Source organism: Homalodisca vitripennis, chromosome 5, assembly GCF_021130785.1.
Source record: "Homalodisca vitripennis isolate AUS2020 chromosome 5, UT_GWSS_2.1, whole genome shotgun sequence".
In the NCBI taxonomy this organism is placed as follows: Eukaryota; Metazoa; Arthropoda; class Insecta; order Hemiptera; family Cicadellidae; genus Homalodisca; species Homalodisca vitripennis.
Window position 1 is genome coordinate 71,798,168 of NC_060211.1, and position 18,141 is coordinate 71,816,308.

The 18,141-nt window shown below is 32.2% G+C and overlaps 1 protein-coding gene across 5 annotated transcripts in view; it reads right to left on the reverse strand.

The window, feature by feature from the left end:
• Positions 1-18,141, reverse strand: part of LOC124362340 (MOB kinase activator-like 2) — a 59,712-nt gene that overhangs the window by 18,537 nt on the left and 23,034 nt on the right. For 3 of the 5 annotated variants that reach the window (XM_046816764.1, XM_046816763.1, XM_046816765.1), the window contains exons 2-3: positions 12,869-13,111; positions 153-316 (exon numbers count right to left, since the gene is read on the reverse strand). In XM_046816764.1, coding sequence (XP_046672720.1) covers positions 153-316; positions 12,869-12,975 — 271 coding nt within the window. In that variant the 5' untranslated portion in view covers positions 12,976-13,111. Of the gene's footprint in view, positions 1-152; positions 317-12,868; positions 13,112-16,716; positions 17,812-18,141 lie in introns of those variants that run through there. The other 2 variants (XM_046816766.1, XM_046816767.1) reach the window with 2 other exon arrangements.

An 18,141-nucleotide genomic window follows, 5' to 3' on the forward strand; every position in this document is an offset into this window, starting at 1 on the left:
AAGAATGTTTAGTGGTTTTGACAGAATGTGAACAATGTAACTCCAAGTGGTAAAGCTGGCTAGATTTTAGGTCACCCCATTATGTCAACTGAAACACATGGGATGTTCAAGCCGTTTTTATTGCCTATACAAATTCCACTAAGTTGACTTACTGTGTGAAGCGAGCCACTCGTTATAGTCGAGGCCTGCCGGCAGGTCGACCAGCACCCGCAGGTCGATGTCGGGGAGTTTCCGCTCCAACACCGTCTCCTCCAGGTAGAGTTTAGGTTCATCAGTGTTGAGCGAGGTAGCATCCTTGTCTTTCCGCCGAGCTTTCCTGCAACCAGCAAAAATACAATTTTCAGATAACTAATCACTGATTACCTATACAAAGAGCATGTGTTAAGAGAGATTGAAACCATGTCTTTCTGCAGAGCGTTTCTGCGTTAATCTTCAAAAGTTAAAATTAACTAAAGAAGCCAATTTATCATTTACACATGTGCAAGTAACCTTGCAATATCCAAATATTTAATTACTCAATGATTTCATTTTTCTTTTTTACATTTTCAATCTTTTAGAAATGTAGTTTTGTTATAACACCATTACTAAAATAAACAGTGCTATAAATATTGTTTGAATTTTATTTGATAAAGTACAACACTTAAAAAATAATGTTCATTCAAGACCAGTATTGATGACTTCAGAGGTCTTTAATAAATTCAATTAATCATCCCAAGTTTGTTTACTCTCTGGGAATCACTTTTCTTTCACCTCATTTCATTTCAAAGATTGCCTTTTTCATCTGAGGCTATAAATGAACGAGCAAGAAGATTAGAAGACTGGTATTACAATTTGGAAGAAGTACTTTAATTTTCTTTACAAATAATTCTAAAATAACAGGCCTAAAATTTGGACATTCTATATAAAATAAGGAAAAATGGCACATACAATTCAATTTATATATAGATGATGTTTAAAAATGTTCCTACTAAAGCTTTGTATAATCGTACTAAATAAAGCTATGGGTCAGTGTTCCACTGAACTGGTACTAACGCAATATGTGTGATAATGTTCTACCACACTTTGTGTAGCACCTGTGATTCTTAAAACAGCAAATATAATTGGTTTGAGTTACAACATAGTTATTTAACTTAAATATTTAAAACAAACCATACAAAATATTCGAATAAACCTTTGTGCAGTTTGAAAACAACACCATTTTAAAATTTCATTGTCAAATGATACAAATATTTACACAATAAAAATATTTTCAAGAATTCCCAAATAAATACAAATATACACACACTCAAGATATAGCTACATTATAAGCAAAGATCAGTGATAAAGGGAAAAACCTGGTATCAGTTATTATAATAGAAAGTTTTTGTTGGGGTTTTGAAATTACTTCAGCTATGCTTATGTTAGTTTATTTGTAAAACTCCTTATAGACCATCCTCCATTGGATGTTAGAGTCTCTAACTACCTTAAAAACATTTCTTAAGTCCAGTATTCATTTTTTAACATTCACAACTTGGACCAAGACAAGAATATTAAACCATCTAAAACAGGACCTTCATTGTAAATGTTTCACACTTTAAACCACTTTTAAAGACTAAACTTATTGTGGTCGGTCAGATTTGAAACATTGTACACTACTAATAGAGACCTTTAATTTGATGGACTACTTGACCTATGCTCTTATTTAAGATTTTCTTCTGACTTCTTGCGGGCCATCCCCTTGATATAACAAAAAAATAATAGTTACCTAAAAAGTAGATTTGTAGGTGCAGTAATGATGTACCAAGTTTTATTGCTTTATCTGCAATAGTTCAGGAATTATCAAACCTGTGCAGGACTTGTGTAACTATTTGTATGTATATATGTATTTGAGTACGTGTGTGTGTGTGTGTACACATACATACTATACATACATACATACATAGTGACTTAAAAACATTTAAACCGTTTTTCCAGGTGTGCCAGAACACTTTAGCAACATTGGCTGTCTTAAATAAAAGTTGTAAGTTCAAATTTCAGTTCACCTTATGAACAAAATTAAATTATTCTTTACACGTTCAGTAATAAATTACTCTAGTCACGAGTTTTGTCACACCCTTCCCAATTTTATTTTCATGCTATTGTTCTTGACTCACAGACACGTATTAAATGATACGCAATGACTTATATTTGTAACTAGCATTTTCCACCAATTCTCACGGACTGTCTCTCTTATGAATTAATAGAGTTATTTTTCATTTCTGCTCTATGATATGCATGTTACACTTGTTGCAGAACTGTCAAAGAAGTTTGTGTTACCAAATAAAACACTGAGAACTTTAGCAAGAGCATAACTCTGATTATAGTAAAGTCTAGGAGACACAATGGTCACTCCTAAGATAACTAAGTCAACTGGCTGCTCCTTGGAAAAGTGTCCACTGAAAGATTGGGTCCCTGAAAGCTGTCCATCTGCATGGCAATTGGAGGTGGTTAGAGTGTTATCTTTCAACCGTTGGTTCATACGTTAAGTGTTGAAAAGGACTTCTTAGATAACTTTGCCTAGTAAAATAGCAACTTCTTTGATAAATGCACTACTTCTCATTATTTAAAACTAAACAATCCACAATAATGTAGACTTTAATGTGGTCATTATTATTATTTCTAAACATAAGGAAAATAGTATGTCATTGCCAGGCCATCTTATGGAAATGCCCACATATCATGCAAAACAAGCTGCTAATTTTGCTCTTCCCATTCAAAACAAGACATTATTTTAGAGAAAAAAAAAACTAAACGGTAAGCAAAATGTTTTATATTCTACCACTATATTTAAACATACATTGATATGATTAAAGCGTTTAAAAACAAATTAAGTCTCATCTTCTAATAGCGACATACTATTCCCCAAAGACTTTTTACACATCTGACTAAATAATACTGTAAATCTAATCTTTTTTGTAAATAATGCTAATAGTCCATTCTCAATGCATAACATGAAAGAAATCCTAATCGTAATCTGGGCACACTAAATATGAAGTAATCCCACATCTTTTAACTTATTTGTTAAAAAAAAATCAAATAAAAATATTTAGAGATTTCTATTACACTATTTGCATTGTGTTTTTTGGTATTTTTACTTCCACCTTTTCTCCCAATATAGTGTGGGAAGTTACTGAAATATTGTTACTAAATAATACATTTATTAAAGACATTCCACAAAATTCTGTTTTATTTGTTTTAACTTAACAATAAACATACAGAACACACATTAATTTAAATTGGAAAACATAAAAATCCCCAACAATAAAATAGCCGTTGTTTTGTGTAGGGACAAGAACATCACTGGAGTAGATTAGTTATACTTGTATCACTACTACTACAAAGTAGTTGACATCAGAGCTGATGATAAGCACACAACTTACAACTTATTTATGCTGGATCAAACATTGCTGTGTGTGGTTGTGATAAAGCAGCTTATAACAAAGGAATATCTGAGCAACCTTGAGGCGCTACTAGAACAGACCTCTGGTTCTACACTACAATCCTGGCAATAATATAAGATATTGACCAGGCTTACAAAATCATTGTGACTGGAAAAAAGAAATCCAAATATGAGAGCTATTTTTAGACTTTTGAAGAAATGGTATATTTTACAAACTTGACTAAAGTAAGGAATTCAATTATTTTATTTGTTTGAAATGGCCATTATATAAACCGCTTTACCCACGAAAGCGTGATTGAATTATTCCGTCTTACTGAAAACAATCAAAATCCATAATAACAACTCATCCCTATTTTTTTACAGTAATATTAATTCAAACCAGATTCTTGTTCAATACCAGATTTATGAGCACACATTTCAGAGAATGTAATATTTAAAAAAATAAAGATACTTGTTACTGAAACTTGAAAAAAGTAATTATTCAAGGCAATATTTACATTATATCACTAAGTAGTAAAACTGCAAACTTTATGATATATGTTTCTCAAAACTAAACATTGAAGATTTTTAAAACTTGACTAACTCTTGTGGTTTACACAATTTAGTCATGTAGGGAAAACTGTTACAATGTTAGGACGTAAGATAATCAAAATAAAACTGTGTCCTAGATTAATTTGATTTGTGCCGGCTTTGTCATCAGACTATCACAATTTGCAAACATATCATCGCGAGCACTGTAGTATAAATATAAAATAATTATAAAAGATAAATGAATTCAGTTAAGTTCATTTAACTCCATTATTAGATAAACAAATTGCTTACACTGACTACAGATTGTGCATAAAAACTGACAAACAATGACAGTATGCCTTTACATACTGTACTACATTACCATAACAATTTGTCTGCTGACACATGGAAGTATGTCGGCAAGAGTAGGCCAAGCCCTACCCACCTAGAGTGAGGAGCCAAAAGGAAATCAATGTGAGCCATAGCATACGGGTGACGGACAACTAACTGTATAGTGATGAGTCAGTCATTTGTATGCTATGTCATGGTGGCAGGCAGAGGTAACCAACCTACTGACTGGCCCATGTTACTTCTGCCTGACATCACCCACCACAGCCCTAACTGTTCACATCTATTTTTAATTGGCAGCTGTTGGAATGTGAAAATCAATATCCACAACAGTACTATATAATAACATAGTCCAATATGTTTGTTTATAAATTTTTAACGTATTGATATTCTTCATATAACATATCGTCCCATAAAAGTAATAAATTCATAGAAAAATTAGTATCATCAAAATAAATTATGGCCAAAGAGGAAGTAAATTAAAAACGTTTAACAGGAAAACGTTGTTTAACTTACTGACCTTTCCAAAATTTTGTGAGACTTATATAACCAAAATAAAAATAATACAAAATATATAACATTTCTATTCCAATACTTAAATTTGACATAAAGGTAATTCTAAATATATTTATATTAATCATGTGGAATATTTCAAACCAGTTTTTACAAAATTAACTAGGAGAGAGAGCCCAAGAAGTAAGCCTGGAACTCGCTATACAATGTTCTGAAGCTGGATACAAAATTAATAACAATTTAATCATAAATATGCTACCTAAATATTTCTAAAAAATTTAGAATTATGTTTTATATTTTTTGCAATGGGTTCCTTTTCAAGAGATATCCAGACCACAACTGTTAGGTTAATCTCCCAAAATGTGTTTAGCTCCAACTATAAATAGTAGACAATTAAAATTAAGTAACTAATACGGTCAACATACAAAAATAATAATTACTCTAAGAGCTAAGTAACGACTTTACTGTGTAAAATCTAGTAACAGGTAAATTATCCATAACCAGAAGAGTGTAAAAAGTGTAGAGAGCCCATGAATCAATAAGTGGGGGTAAAAGCAGACTGACTAATGTTGGGCCATGTAGGAGTAGGAGCACACCTGGCTACAAGGCATTAGTTGTGGACGAGCACATTTAGCATTGCAATAAAAAATCTTACACAATATTTGCCAGCAATATTATTACTTTTATTAATTTCGGATGTATAACAAGTTTGTTATGTCAAATTAAGTAAATTTAAAATTACTGGATCAAATATAGTGTATTAAACAACAGTTTATTTGCCATAACCTCTCGTACTATAATAAATACAACTTTATTTACTGGGCTAACACTAATCCAGGTATAAATGAATGGCATTCCATGAATGAATCAAAAACACTATAGTCATTTTATTTTAAATTGATTAATTCAGTCAATCAAACAAAAATAATTTGATTACAAGGATTATTTTGCATTCTATGTAATTAATAAATTGATTGGAGTTCAACAATTAACGGTTTACTTAAATAAGAAAAAATAACATTTTCCTGAAAAAAGATACCAATTATTTACTGTAATTGAATAAAATGAAATACTGCTAACTTTTGGATGCCATCAAGGTTTAATTACCACTTAGATTTTTTAGGTAGAGAAGTGGAAATATATAAATATTTAAGGCTATAAAAAGCAGAATAATCGTGGCTATAATACAGCTCCTTGTAGACTACAATACAGGTATGGTAGTCTATTTGATATAATTTTCATGCAAAGAACAACACACACAATACACAAAAATAAGGTTGAATGGAGGATTAATAGATGTAGATTCCAAAACTCTTGTTTTTTTGTGTACAAAAATGGTAATTTATTGATTTAATTGTAATAAGTGGAATACAGTTAAATCATTGTACAGTACTACTGTATTTGAATAGTAAACATGTAGTTAAGGTGTCATTGTTAAAGACATTGCAGGATGAGACAGGTTGTCTTGCCTTGACTAATCCATAACTAATTGTGTCCATTGTCACTTCACAGACAAAGGAGCACCAGCTCATGGACCAAACACCAAAATAGGTATGGAAGGAAGATACTCCCAAAGAAGAATCCAACAACACTTCATCAATCATTTTCATAATCATCAGATTCATTCAACTCTGCTCAATATAAATTACATTTTGGACAATGTTCTTAAAAATTATAATTAAAATACTGAATTAGAAACTGATAACACAATAAAAGAAGAGAGATACAGAAGATTTATCTAACATATGAATGCAACATTTGTAAGCTATTATTTAAAAAATGTATCCTTGCATTTAATTAATAGTGTAACACACCGTCATTGTTAATGCCTGTATTAGGAATAGCAGTCAGTTTAGGTGCTCTTGTATCACAACTACAAGAATTTTAATAAATTGAAATTAGTTATATAAAAAATCATTTAAACAACACGTGTTTTCTTGTCTTATACAAATTTATGAAGTTAATTACGTTTCCACTTCATTTTTATGACATGGTAACCTTTATTATATATTTCGAATTCTCTTAATATTGGCAAAAAAAAACTGTCTCATGTAACACTAAGATCCTCTTCTTTTGTAACAATAAAAGGAGTTCAGCACTATTACAACATAAAACCTGAACCAAATTTTTGTGGATTAATATTTGTTATTGTTTATTTATACAAATTAAATAGTTTTTTTTAACGAATAAAAACAAATAACTTCCCACTTCTTACCCAATGTAAAACTTACATGTTATGAAGGGTATCCTTATTTCCTATGGTACTTAATAATTTAAATTTTATTAAATTAGACAATTAACATACACAATTATTTTAGTAATTAATATTCCTTGTACAATGCAAGATTATTTATACTTTGTCAATCAAAATTAGTTTTATTAACATTAAGATTTGTGTTTTTTAATTTTTTCAGAATTTATACGCCTTATCCACTCTTGAAAATGTATAATTTTGACAAAATATAGGTACAAAATACTTTTATACAAATTCTTCTATTTTATTTGAAGACATATATTTTTTTTCTTGAATGAAATAAAACTTACCACCACAATTCTTTTTTACATCCAGACAGAAAAGATATTAAACTATTATCATGGGAGACAAGAGAGAAATATTATAAGACATTAATTCATTTAGTTACAATACTGCAAAATTTGATCTAAAACAATCCACAAATAAGATAATAATTATAGATAATATTAATAATTTCTTATTTAGTCAGTAACAGAACCAACAACAGGAAACATTTTTTTCTAAAACAAGATTTAGGAAGTGAAAGGTATTTGAAATATGTAGTAAGTTAAATGATTATTTCAGTTGACTGAATTTTACTATAAGAAATGTTATGGCTGCAAAAGAATAAAAATCGCAGTAGTTTTATACTACAAAAAGATCAGTTTTGACAGTTCCTCAAATAGCATTAAAGTCCCATCCAGTCATAAAAGCCAATCTATAGGGCCTTCATTTTAATGTTTAGAAATAAGTTAGTGTAATATCTGACAAAGTTTAATACGAGTACTAATCCTGAAAATTATATTTTGATTAAAAAGATAACCAATTAAAAATTACCAAAAATGGTTTACTTATATAATTGCTATATATAATATCAGAGTTTCCTCGAAATGTCAAGTTTTTTGGACCATGCCACGCTCTTTACATACCAAATTTATAAACAAAATGTGAGTTAACCCATGAGTAAGGCTAACATCTAAATACTAACATTTGTGCAATTAATACATTACTTTATGGGATTAAAAGTTAACTAACTAAGGCTTACACAAAGAGCACCTATTGCAGCAGTATGTACAGTATACCATTACAGCTGGTTCAACAATACACTCTATTACAGCCACCAGTTACTGCAAGCAAGAATGCCATTTTATCAAAAGTTCTGGGGAGCCAACTATCTAGTACATTGTAGTAGAGGTACTGGTGTTTATACAATAGCAACTCAATGTTTCTAACAATAATAAAATATATGGAATCAAGTCATGACAGGTTTCCTTCATATTTTGGTGCAAAATTCCTACACATTGAAATCAAATGGACTCAACATGTTTTTGTAATTGGCATATTTTTATTTATTGGTATTATAGTTGAATATATTGAATTATAGTTGACGAGAATTTCTGAGATTGTGGGCAAGTGAATAATTAATTTATTATTCATCATGTAAGCAATTACGACTCTACAATAATGTCACTAGTTAAATAAAACCTTGCACACCTAGTAATTTCAGTATTTTTCTGCTGCTTGCAGAAAAAATCGTAGTAATAAAAGTTATAACTGCTTGATAAGTAAGCCAAAGGAACAACAGTCAACAAGATAACAACAAACAGTGTTAAATTTTTTATGACACTTTCTGTTTTTGTTGAGGACCAATGACATAATTGATTAGCCAAATCAATAAAGGTCACTCACTGTTGAGCAGACTTGTGGCTCAGTGATTTGTACATAATTTCATAACTCAGTTATGCCTTCTTTAAGCATTTTTATTTTATTAACCTGCACTTGTTTCACTAATCTTGTTATACTTATCTGTTAGATAAAAAATATTAATTTTGTTTCTCTTTACATTCAAGTAATACTCAACAAGAAGAACAACAGCAATTAATTGCAGTTTATAATTTATGTGGCTTGAAATTCTTTTAATCAAATATACTTTAAATACTGGGTGTAATGTAATTTTGTTGTTTAATGTGTTATAAGTAGGCTATTATATTTTGTAGCAACCTTTTCTACTGTTTACAAATGCGTTATATTTGAACAGACAAAAATTAAACTAAAATATTACAAATAATTATTTCTTTTGATTGTATCAATAGAAATTAACTTTAAGTTATATTTGTGTTCTTATATTTATCCTAGACATTTGTCTTAAAATGATTAACATACAAAAGAAAATAAGCCAACAGAGAGAGATAAATAATGACACAAACTTGAACTTATGTTTAGTAAAACAAGCAATTAGTATAATTTGAAGTGTCCTTAAACAGCATATAAATAAGCAAAGGTTGCGGCAGCTCCAGTGACCTCTGTGCTAGAAGTCATGGCTGCAGTGAGGGCCATGGACTTGCTATAATACTACAGCTTTGTTGTTCCAGGAAGAAGGTTAAGGTTAACTCTCTCTGTCCACTGCTACTATAAGTTACAACAGAATGGTCGCTCGCAGGATGTGACAGTAACCGGACATATAACACCGCTTGCCACTTAGTTTTTGGGTTATGCAACAGCTCCACTGCCTCTCTCATGGTCAACTGGATTTCAAACATGGGAAAAAACGCAACATCCTGTCTCTATGTGTGAATTTAAAAACAAAGGTGATGACATCATTTGAAATTACATGTTTAACATTCAACCAGTCGACTGAAATATTTATTTCAGACCTAAGCAGCAAGGAAAATAATTCAACTTAAAAGATAGATTACAACTTTATTCAGGAAGTATATTATGTTGATGGATAAATGGGTTTAAATTAGACATTTATTTATTGGGTATTACAGGATAAGTTACTTATGTTACATGGGTTACCTGTATATACTTTGTTGAAAAGTTTGTTTTTAACAATTGAAAGATTGTGAAGGAAACAGGATTTTACCGGACATTTGCCATCGTTCAGTGATACAAAAATTAGAAACACTACATTTCGAGATCTGCATTTTTAGCTCTTCTTTAGGTAAATAACTAACCTAACACATAATTGCAAACTAGTTTAAAATAAACAAATCATACACAGAAGGTTGTGACACACATTAGTCAGGAATCACAAATACCATGTTGTATGTAAACTTCACTAACTCGAAAACATGTACTTAATAAAAATCAAAACATAACACTAAATATTAAAACCAAACTACAGAATACAGGTCACAATAGGTCTGCATTCACCGACCAACCACCTACGACTGACCAGAGGCCAATAGTTTTCCATCACTGAATGATGGCAATGATGAAGAAAAATCCTGTTTCATTTACATACATATACTTCTATTAATACCTATAGCCTTTGTGTAGCAGGATATCTAGCAACATACATAACTCAGCCATGCTGTTGGTATTTGGTTTGAGATAACTCAGTCACAGGTCTTGAGCACACTTTCCTGGAAGACAGGAAAACCAGACAATTTGTTATCACTCCACAAGGAAGTGGTAGGAAGTATCTTATGTGATTATTTTCTATTAAACTTGGTGGATAAAAACAACAGGATTTTTAATAAATGCCTACAAAACCTTGTGAAACAATAAAATATTTTCTATTCAGCTGGTTTTCACAAAAAGTAAATTTTAAATTATTGTGATTATGAAAGTAAAAGATACCCTTTGAACCAAGAAGCGAATGAATCATCATAGTTGAATGAATCATAGTTCTATTAATTAACTCAGTGCTCTTAATCAATATATTGAAATTACAACAAACAAAAATTAAAACAAAATAAGCTCATGCTGTTCTATTAATTAACTCAGTGCTCTTAATCAATATATTGAAATTACAACAAACAAAAATTAAAACAAAATAAGCTCATGCTATCCTCTTTGAAAGGTAGGTTCCAACTTTTGGGTACCTTTAAATTAGTATTATTAAGAGGAAAATAAGATTGAATATTTGTTTCAAAGTATATTTTTACATCTGTATAATTCAAAACCTTATCTATTTTAATACATAACAATCTTCCAGGACTGATAAATAATATTAGTAACTACATGTTGAAACGTACATGTTAGCCAGTGAGGTGAACAATGTTGTGTACAACAGAAGACCTGGGAGATAATGTGTAATGTCGGAGATATTGTGCATATGCATATGTTGTAAATATAATATATATTTTAGCAGCATAAATGAAAGCAGACATGAATTTTGTTAATGTTAACCAAAACCCCAGCTATCTCCTCTGTTTTAAATCTGGCTATTATTAATTGGTTTATGCTATCACAAAATTGATAAGTGAAGATTACAGTAACCTTATCAAGAATATTCAGCACACCATGATTCCAGTGCTCAATCTGAGGCATAACAGCTTTCTGTTAATTATAACTGAAAAATTTGTGTGAAAAACTTTCCCCTGCACCTTTGAAATGCTCCAGAGCCCCAGGAGATTATAGTTCCCCATCTGTAGGTATAAATATCCAGCACTAATTATAACAATCTTAATTTTGCACCTGACCCCTCACTTAGCCCCCAACCCACATATGGTACTACTAAATTTCTTAATTGAAAAACATTAATCCAACAAAAAATTTACAAGGTAGTTTATATAAACTGAAATATACGTTTTTTTAAATTACCCCCTTCACTCTTTGGGCCTAGTTTGCTCATTAACAAACTTAATCCAGATTTTAGACTTATAATTAACACATTTAAATTCTTAGCTCTTAGGCATCGGCTAATGACATGACTAAGTTATTTAAAATAAAAATACTTAAAAATTAACATTACATTTTATTCTTATATATGCTCATACACATAATTTTGAGTCATACTTCTTTTTATGAAAAAGGTCATACTTTAGTTAAGGTATTAAATTATAAAGATATCACATTTTTGTTAGAAATTTTACAATGGTACTGACTGCAACAGGTAGTTATCCTCAAAACATACTGGAATGAAAAAAGTTCTTAGAATATTTTATGAAACCAAAATTTTTAATTGTACACTACAACATTTGATAAATGTGTTTGCCAAACATGGTGGCAAAGATCTCACACACCATAGTTACTTCTACATCTATAATAACCTAATTATGAATAAAATTAACAAGAAATAGGGAAAATCTACCATTACTTCAGTAAACTTAATTCTCTTAAATTAATGTGACTGCCCAACACTAGTGGATATTCTCAATTTTTATTCATCTGATCTTAACAAATACGATACACTAAATGTTTGGAATTCTGCTACAATGGACTAGTCTTCTGTCTTACAATGGAGTTTTTGAACTTTCACATCAACATTGTTTTAATCAACTACCATTTTGTAACTATTGAAAATATTTTTCAATTATTTACAAAAGTTAGTTAGGTTGTAATACGATAAATATTAATGTTAACTTGCAACACTATTTGGACTTATTTTACAATTTTCAATATAAAAATAAAAACAAAAAGATTGAGGTAAATTTAATCACCAGAAAATCATGTTCATACTACAAAATATCTCAATTTTGATCCAATAAACAATTTTACAAAGTGAATCCATACAGTTACAAGACACTCTCTAATATGGATTAACCCTATCTAAAATAGAGCAAAGTCAAATTATGTATTGTAACTATGGTTGTGGCTTCTTAGCTTTCTTGTTGGCAGGTAAATGACGAGAAGAAAATCTTTATTTCAATTGCATGTGAAAAAAATATTTAATTCACTTCTAATCCAAGACTGTTTACAAATTATTGACAAACAAGTACAGTTTACAGGGCCACCAACCTGATCTTGGTGGTTTGCTAATATACCAAGCCTTAATCAACAATTTTAGCCCAACTAATTTCACTTGTTACGCAAAACACTGTGTAAGAAACTCATCAAGCACGGCTGGTTAGTTAGGCAAATTAACCAATTAGAGGAGGACCAAGTGTATTGTATACCTGAGGGCAGGGCAGATGTAGCAGTAGGCAGCATGGCACTGGCGCAACAGGTAGTTGAGGACATCCCCTATCTTTTCTGGCACATAGGCTAGACTCTCTTGCCACATCACTAGCCACGATCCATCACTCAATTGTCACAACTACCACCAGTCACCACTGTCTTCTCTACTTTATAGTTTATAGAGTTACCACTTAGAGAATAAATCAGCTGTTTAATTGCGTTCCTTACTTTGGCACATTCAACTGTTAAAAAACTTGATTATGAAATAAAAAAGGCACAGGTGTTTAATGATAATGTCTTAAAAGACACAATTAAGAACTTACAGAAATACACATACAAACATACAACATTCTATCCTAACATCACTAACTTTTCATCTTTATATGCTTCAAACAAAGAAAATAAATGAATTACAAGTTAAGTAAAATAAGTAAGATAATTCATTTTGTAATGTAAATAGTTGATAAAATACAATAATATAATTTAAATAATTTGGAAACACTCCTAAAAATAACAAAAAGTCTTTAGTAGAAAAATGATAGATATTGTCAAAATTTTTATTTTTTCACTTAATTCTATTGGTTAGATTTTATAAAATAATTACATTTAAAAGCTAGTTTGTGAAAATAATGCCAAGTAACAAGTGTTTAATAATTAATGTTTTAAGTGTGTGCAAGTGACTCAAATTATTTCCTCTCCCATTGGCTAAGAACAAATTTAGTATGAAAAGCTTCAATTTATTTGCTGTGGTAACAAATACAGATACAAAAAAACGTAACCATTCATATTCACTGCAATACCGTAGTTCTTGTGCGATTTCCCTAAGTTACATAATACAATTTTACAACGGGCCTCTACGTCCTGATAACAAAAATTTCTCACTCGACCACCAAATGTACAATCCCACTGCCAACCTGTTATAAAGGGAAGCCATTAAAACCCTTTGACGCCACTACTGCCAACCCTATCATAGAGTGGGAGACAATCAACGCACAGTGATTGTCCTGTGAATGCAAAGCAATCAGAGAAAGCTTTTATGTGATCATGCATGTTTGCTGTTCCAAGGCCTGCTTACCAAATCAAATTAGAGCTCACAGTAAACGTTCAACTCTTGTTTTGTCTTTCTCGGGCTATATAAAAATACAATGGTATATACAGTTATATCTCATTTTAAATCTTCAATAGTTAAGCAATGCGTAGTTACAGAAACTTAATTCCAATTTCATATATTTACTTATAGTTTTATGCAAATAAAGCACCAAAAGAAGCATTTTTTATGCAGCGTACAAAACACAATGCTAAATAACTGATTTTTTCTCTATTTCCAAAAGTATGTGCTTTTGATAAACGCTAGAGGCTTTTTACCAATGAAGTTCATGAAAAATATTATTTTCAAAATAATACAAAACATTGTAAGAGAATTATAACATTGGAGGGATGTTACTTCTTTATTGTAGTTATTTTTTATGAAATTAATAACACTTATAATAACAGGCAGTTAAAAAAACACTAAATTCTTCATACAAACGTTCAAATCCAATTTGAGAAAAAAAATTACAAAAAAGTTCATTTTTGGTTCTAGAGTCTAAACCCATTGAAAAAGGGTTACTGCAACCAGTGATAAAAGTGTACATAAATTAATGTACCAAAGTTAAAAAGATTAAAAAAATATAAAACACATAAGAAATCCTTAATTGTGTACGTTTTGTTAATTAGTCTCGGTACAAAAACTCATCTGTTGCCCATTTATTACATTCTCTGACACAAGAAATGTAGCACATAGATCAAATCCCGAGAACAAACAATCATTATAACGTAGTGTATATCAAGAATACTTGATTTTATACAATACAGAACAAAGTATAACTCACTTCACTTATATGAACCAAGCTCAAGATAATGTTAGCCAATAGGCATCCAGTAACGGTTTATCAAGCGGGATTCTGCTATAGTCTGTAACTTTTTGGGAACTTGTATTTAAGGGAGCACTGAAGGCCCTTGGTCGCAGTGCTACATGCTACAAGGCAAAACATGGTACGTCAGTAGCCGTTAGAATAAGATACGATGTTGTAGTTTGCTAGTCAGCGTGTTTAAGGTAGATGGCATAACGTGCCTTTACGAATATAAATGTACATAACCACATCAACTCTGCACAAATCAAACTGTTGGAATGCAGAGATGAGGAGTAGTGCAGAAGCAGTCAGCAGATGAATCTACAGAACTAGTCCAAGTGGGCTGAGTTGGCAGGCACACTCCAGGCCTCAGGCTACAAGAACAAGGTCAGTCCAAGGCCTTGGAATGGAAATCTGTGATCTCAGCAGCACCACTCCAGTTGGCCCTTTCTTTGCTCTTCACTTCTGCTACATTATACTTCTTTGTCTAACTCTATACACATCTTAACGTTGTGTAAAGAGAAAAGAACCATTGAATTAGAATCTGGTAAATTGATTTTTGGCTGTTGATTCTTTCGAGTACATACAGGAGAGAGGTATCACATCAGGGTACCAATCTTCCGTGAGTATCACTAATGGAATGACTAACCCTACCGCACCGTAACAAACTTTAAACTCCTGAAAATAATTCTGTTCATGACACTGCGTTTGATGATTTGTTCTTCAATAGTAGTTTGATGTCATGTTGTTTTGAAGATATTTTAGGAACAAATGTTGTTTGATCAAGATTTAGTTTAACAAGTTTTGCGATGAGTATCGACAGTCAGTATTACACCGCATGACTCAGACTTCTGTATTACCACCCAATCCAGCTTGTTAAAGCCATAAAGTATGACATCATTTCTAGTGAATCACTTTCCTCGCACTGTGGTGAGGACATTTAAAAACTGTAAAAGTATTCTGAAAGCCATCATTAAGTTATATCTTAGTTGTTAGATTATATATATTGGTCAAGTGTTACAATCTACTTTACTAAACTGTTGTGGGCGCATCTCCCTGTCAATCACGCAAGGGCAATACAGGCTAAGTTCAAGTGAATATTGACACTGATAGCGTAACAATAAGGGATTACGCTTATCTCACAAACACTATCAGCTCAAGTGTTAAATCATGTCTGTCACTGACTTTTGATCAACAAACTTTCCCTATTAAATGTCACTTTATAGAGGTATAAATCAAACTTTCACAAGTATATACACAAAATGTTTGAACTGCGTCATCAACAAAGATTTTATGTTTGTGACTCTGATATGAACTAAAATATGAATATTTACAAGGTCTATTTCAAGAACATCTACATTTTATTCAGTGATTTTCCTGAAGAAAATATCAAAACCTATTGTATTACAGAAGTACATACCCCAAATTGCTTGCAAACAAGTTTATTTTCATGATTTTTATAGAACAAATTAAGTCTTATCACTCATGTATACATTTCCGGAAGTTGATATGTAACTTTACTGCAACAAATTGCAAGATTGCACAAAATTTTAAAATTACACTTTTGTTGTCTTTATCTCATAATGTTAATGCACCTATTGCTTTGGCTAGTGACAACATTATACATCCAACATTTAAAGTGAGAAACGGAACTTTATAATTTCGCCTATTTTAATCTAAAATAAACGCTTTTGAGGTGTTTTGAAGAATTGTTCACTAATGGTATCCCAAAATAATCAAAAAAGATAAAAACTACTCCCACATGAACATTCTAATCTCCATTTCACGTAAAAATAAAATTAATACCATAGGTACCGAGTTGTCTAAAGTGGCAGAATGGAAGTGGTGAAATAGTCCACTAGAGGAGAGCGCATGCCACAAAGACACTGTTTATTTTAACTACAAGTGAATCAAAGAACGAGTGACGAATACCAAGCTAGAGCACCTGGACTTACCTACAATCACAACAGCTCAAGAGATTCTGGTTGGCTTTCTTACTCTTTCCCGGCTTCCGGCCACTTTGGGCGAGGAGGGCGCCGCGGTCGACAAGCATGGAAGCCAACTACCGTCCAGAACCGTCGCGATAACAACCGCGAAACACGGCAGTGCTATGTAGTCGGCGACCAGGCGGAGCGGTGTCGAGTTGCGGTGTGTGTGGCGACGTTATCACTATCAGTGAGGTGATAACAGGTCACACCCAGCTATCGTGGCCGCACACGTTGCACAAGCCGCGAGCTCGCCGCATGTCGCAGGTACGAGATAAGGTACGGCACACTAATCCTAGTTCATCCTGTCTTGCCACATGAATGTGTACACACTGTACTGCATGCACACATACACACATGGCTGTGTTACGAAACTGTTTATATTCTGTCCCGACAACAGAGCCGCCACGGTCCGGTCTGTAACCCGGATATACTAGCAAGCTGATGGAGCCTGAGGGACAGGGTGAGCATACATTTTCTTCGGCAGATGTGTGATGGGTGCGAAAAAATGGATAGGTTTACAACAACATACAAACCCTCCAACTTTAGGCGATGAGAGTGAGAGAGAAGTACTCCAGAAAGGATGAGCATCATCGAGTACACGTTAGCGAAAGTTGGTACTCATTTTAAGGTACTAACAGACATTAGGTTTCGCTCACTCACAATAGCGTAAGGCCTAAATCCTGTGGTGAAGAGCATATTTACAGTTAAACCAGTTGCAAATAGTGTGGAAGAAGAACTAGAATATTGTGAAATGACTACTTGGGACAGTGCTTCGAAATTTCTTCCTTCTGGGTATATCTTGCATGAGTAGCCACGCCATCATCGATCCAACTAAATACCGGAATGTGCAGTTGTGAGGACTTGAAGGTACTAGATATTCCCATAATGCAGTATTGTTGATGAAGAACTTCTGGTCGGTTATATACGAAACTCTAATCGTTCTATACGAACTGAAAGGCGATTTTCCGTTGAGGGTAACGGGTGTCGGATCTTTCCTGGAGCTACTAAGGTCGGCTGTTCTGAATAGTAGCCCCAGTACTTCTTCGACAAATAAGGAGTTTGTCTAGCCGTGGCAAACTAGTTTCACGGGATCAGACAACAGTTCCATGCCTTCTTGTCAAGTTGGATTTATGGTGGTACAAGTTACCATCCCACTAATATTTGGAGTGTAGGAATGTTACTACCTTGGCGGTCCGCAGACTGCCTTTTTCATCTTCCTTCAAACGAATTTTGACTAAATTCAACACAATAGAATAATGGGAAAATGTGGATATCTACTCTAACCAAAGTTTTAGTTAAAAAATGTATCTCTCCCTTCAATTGTACTCTTGGTTGCAAGTCATTAGCACTAAGCTCGTTAATTCCTTTGTTGAATATTGCACCCTCTATTAT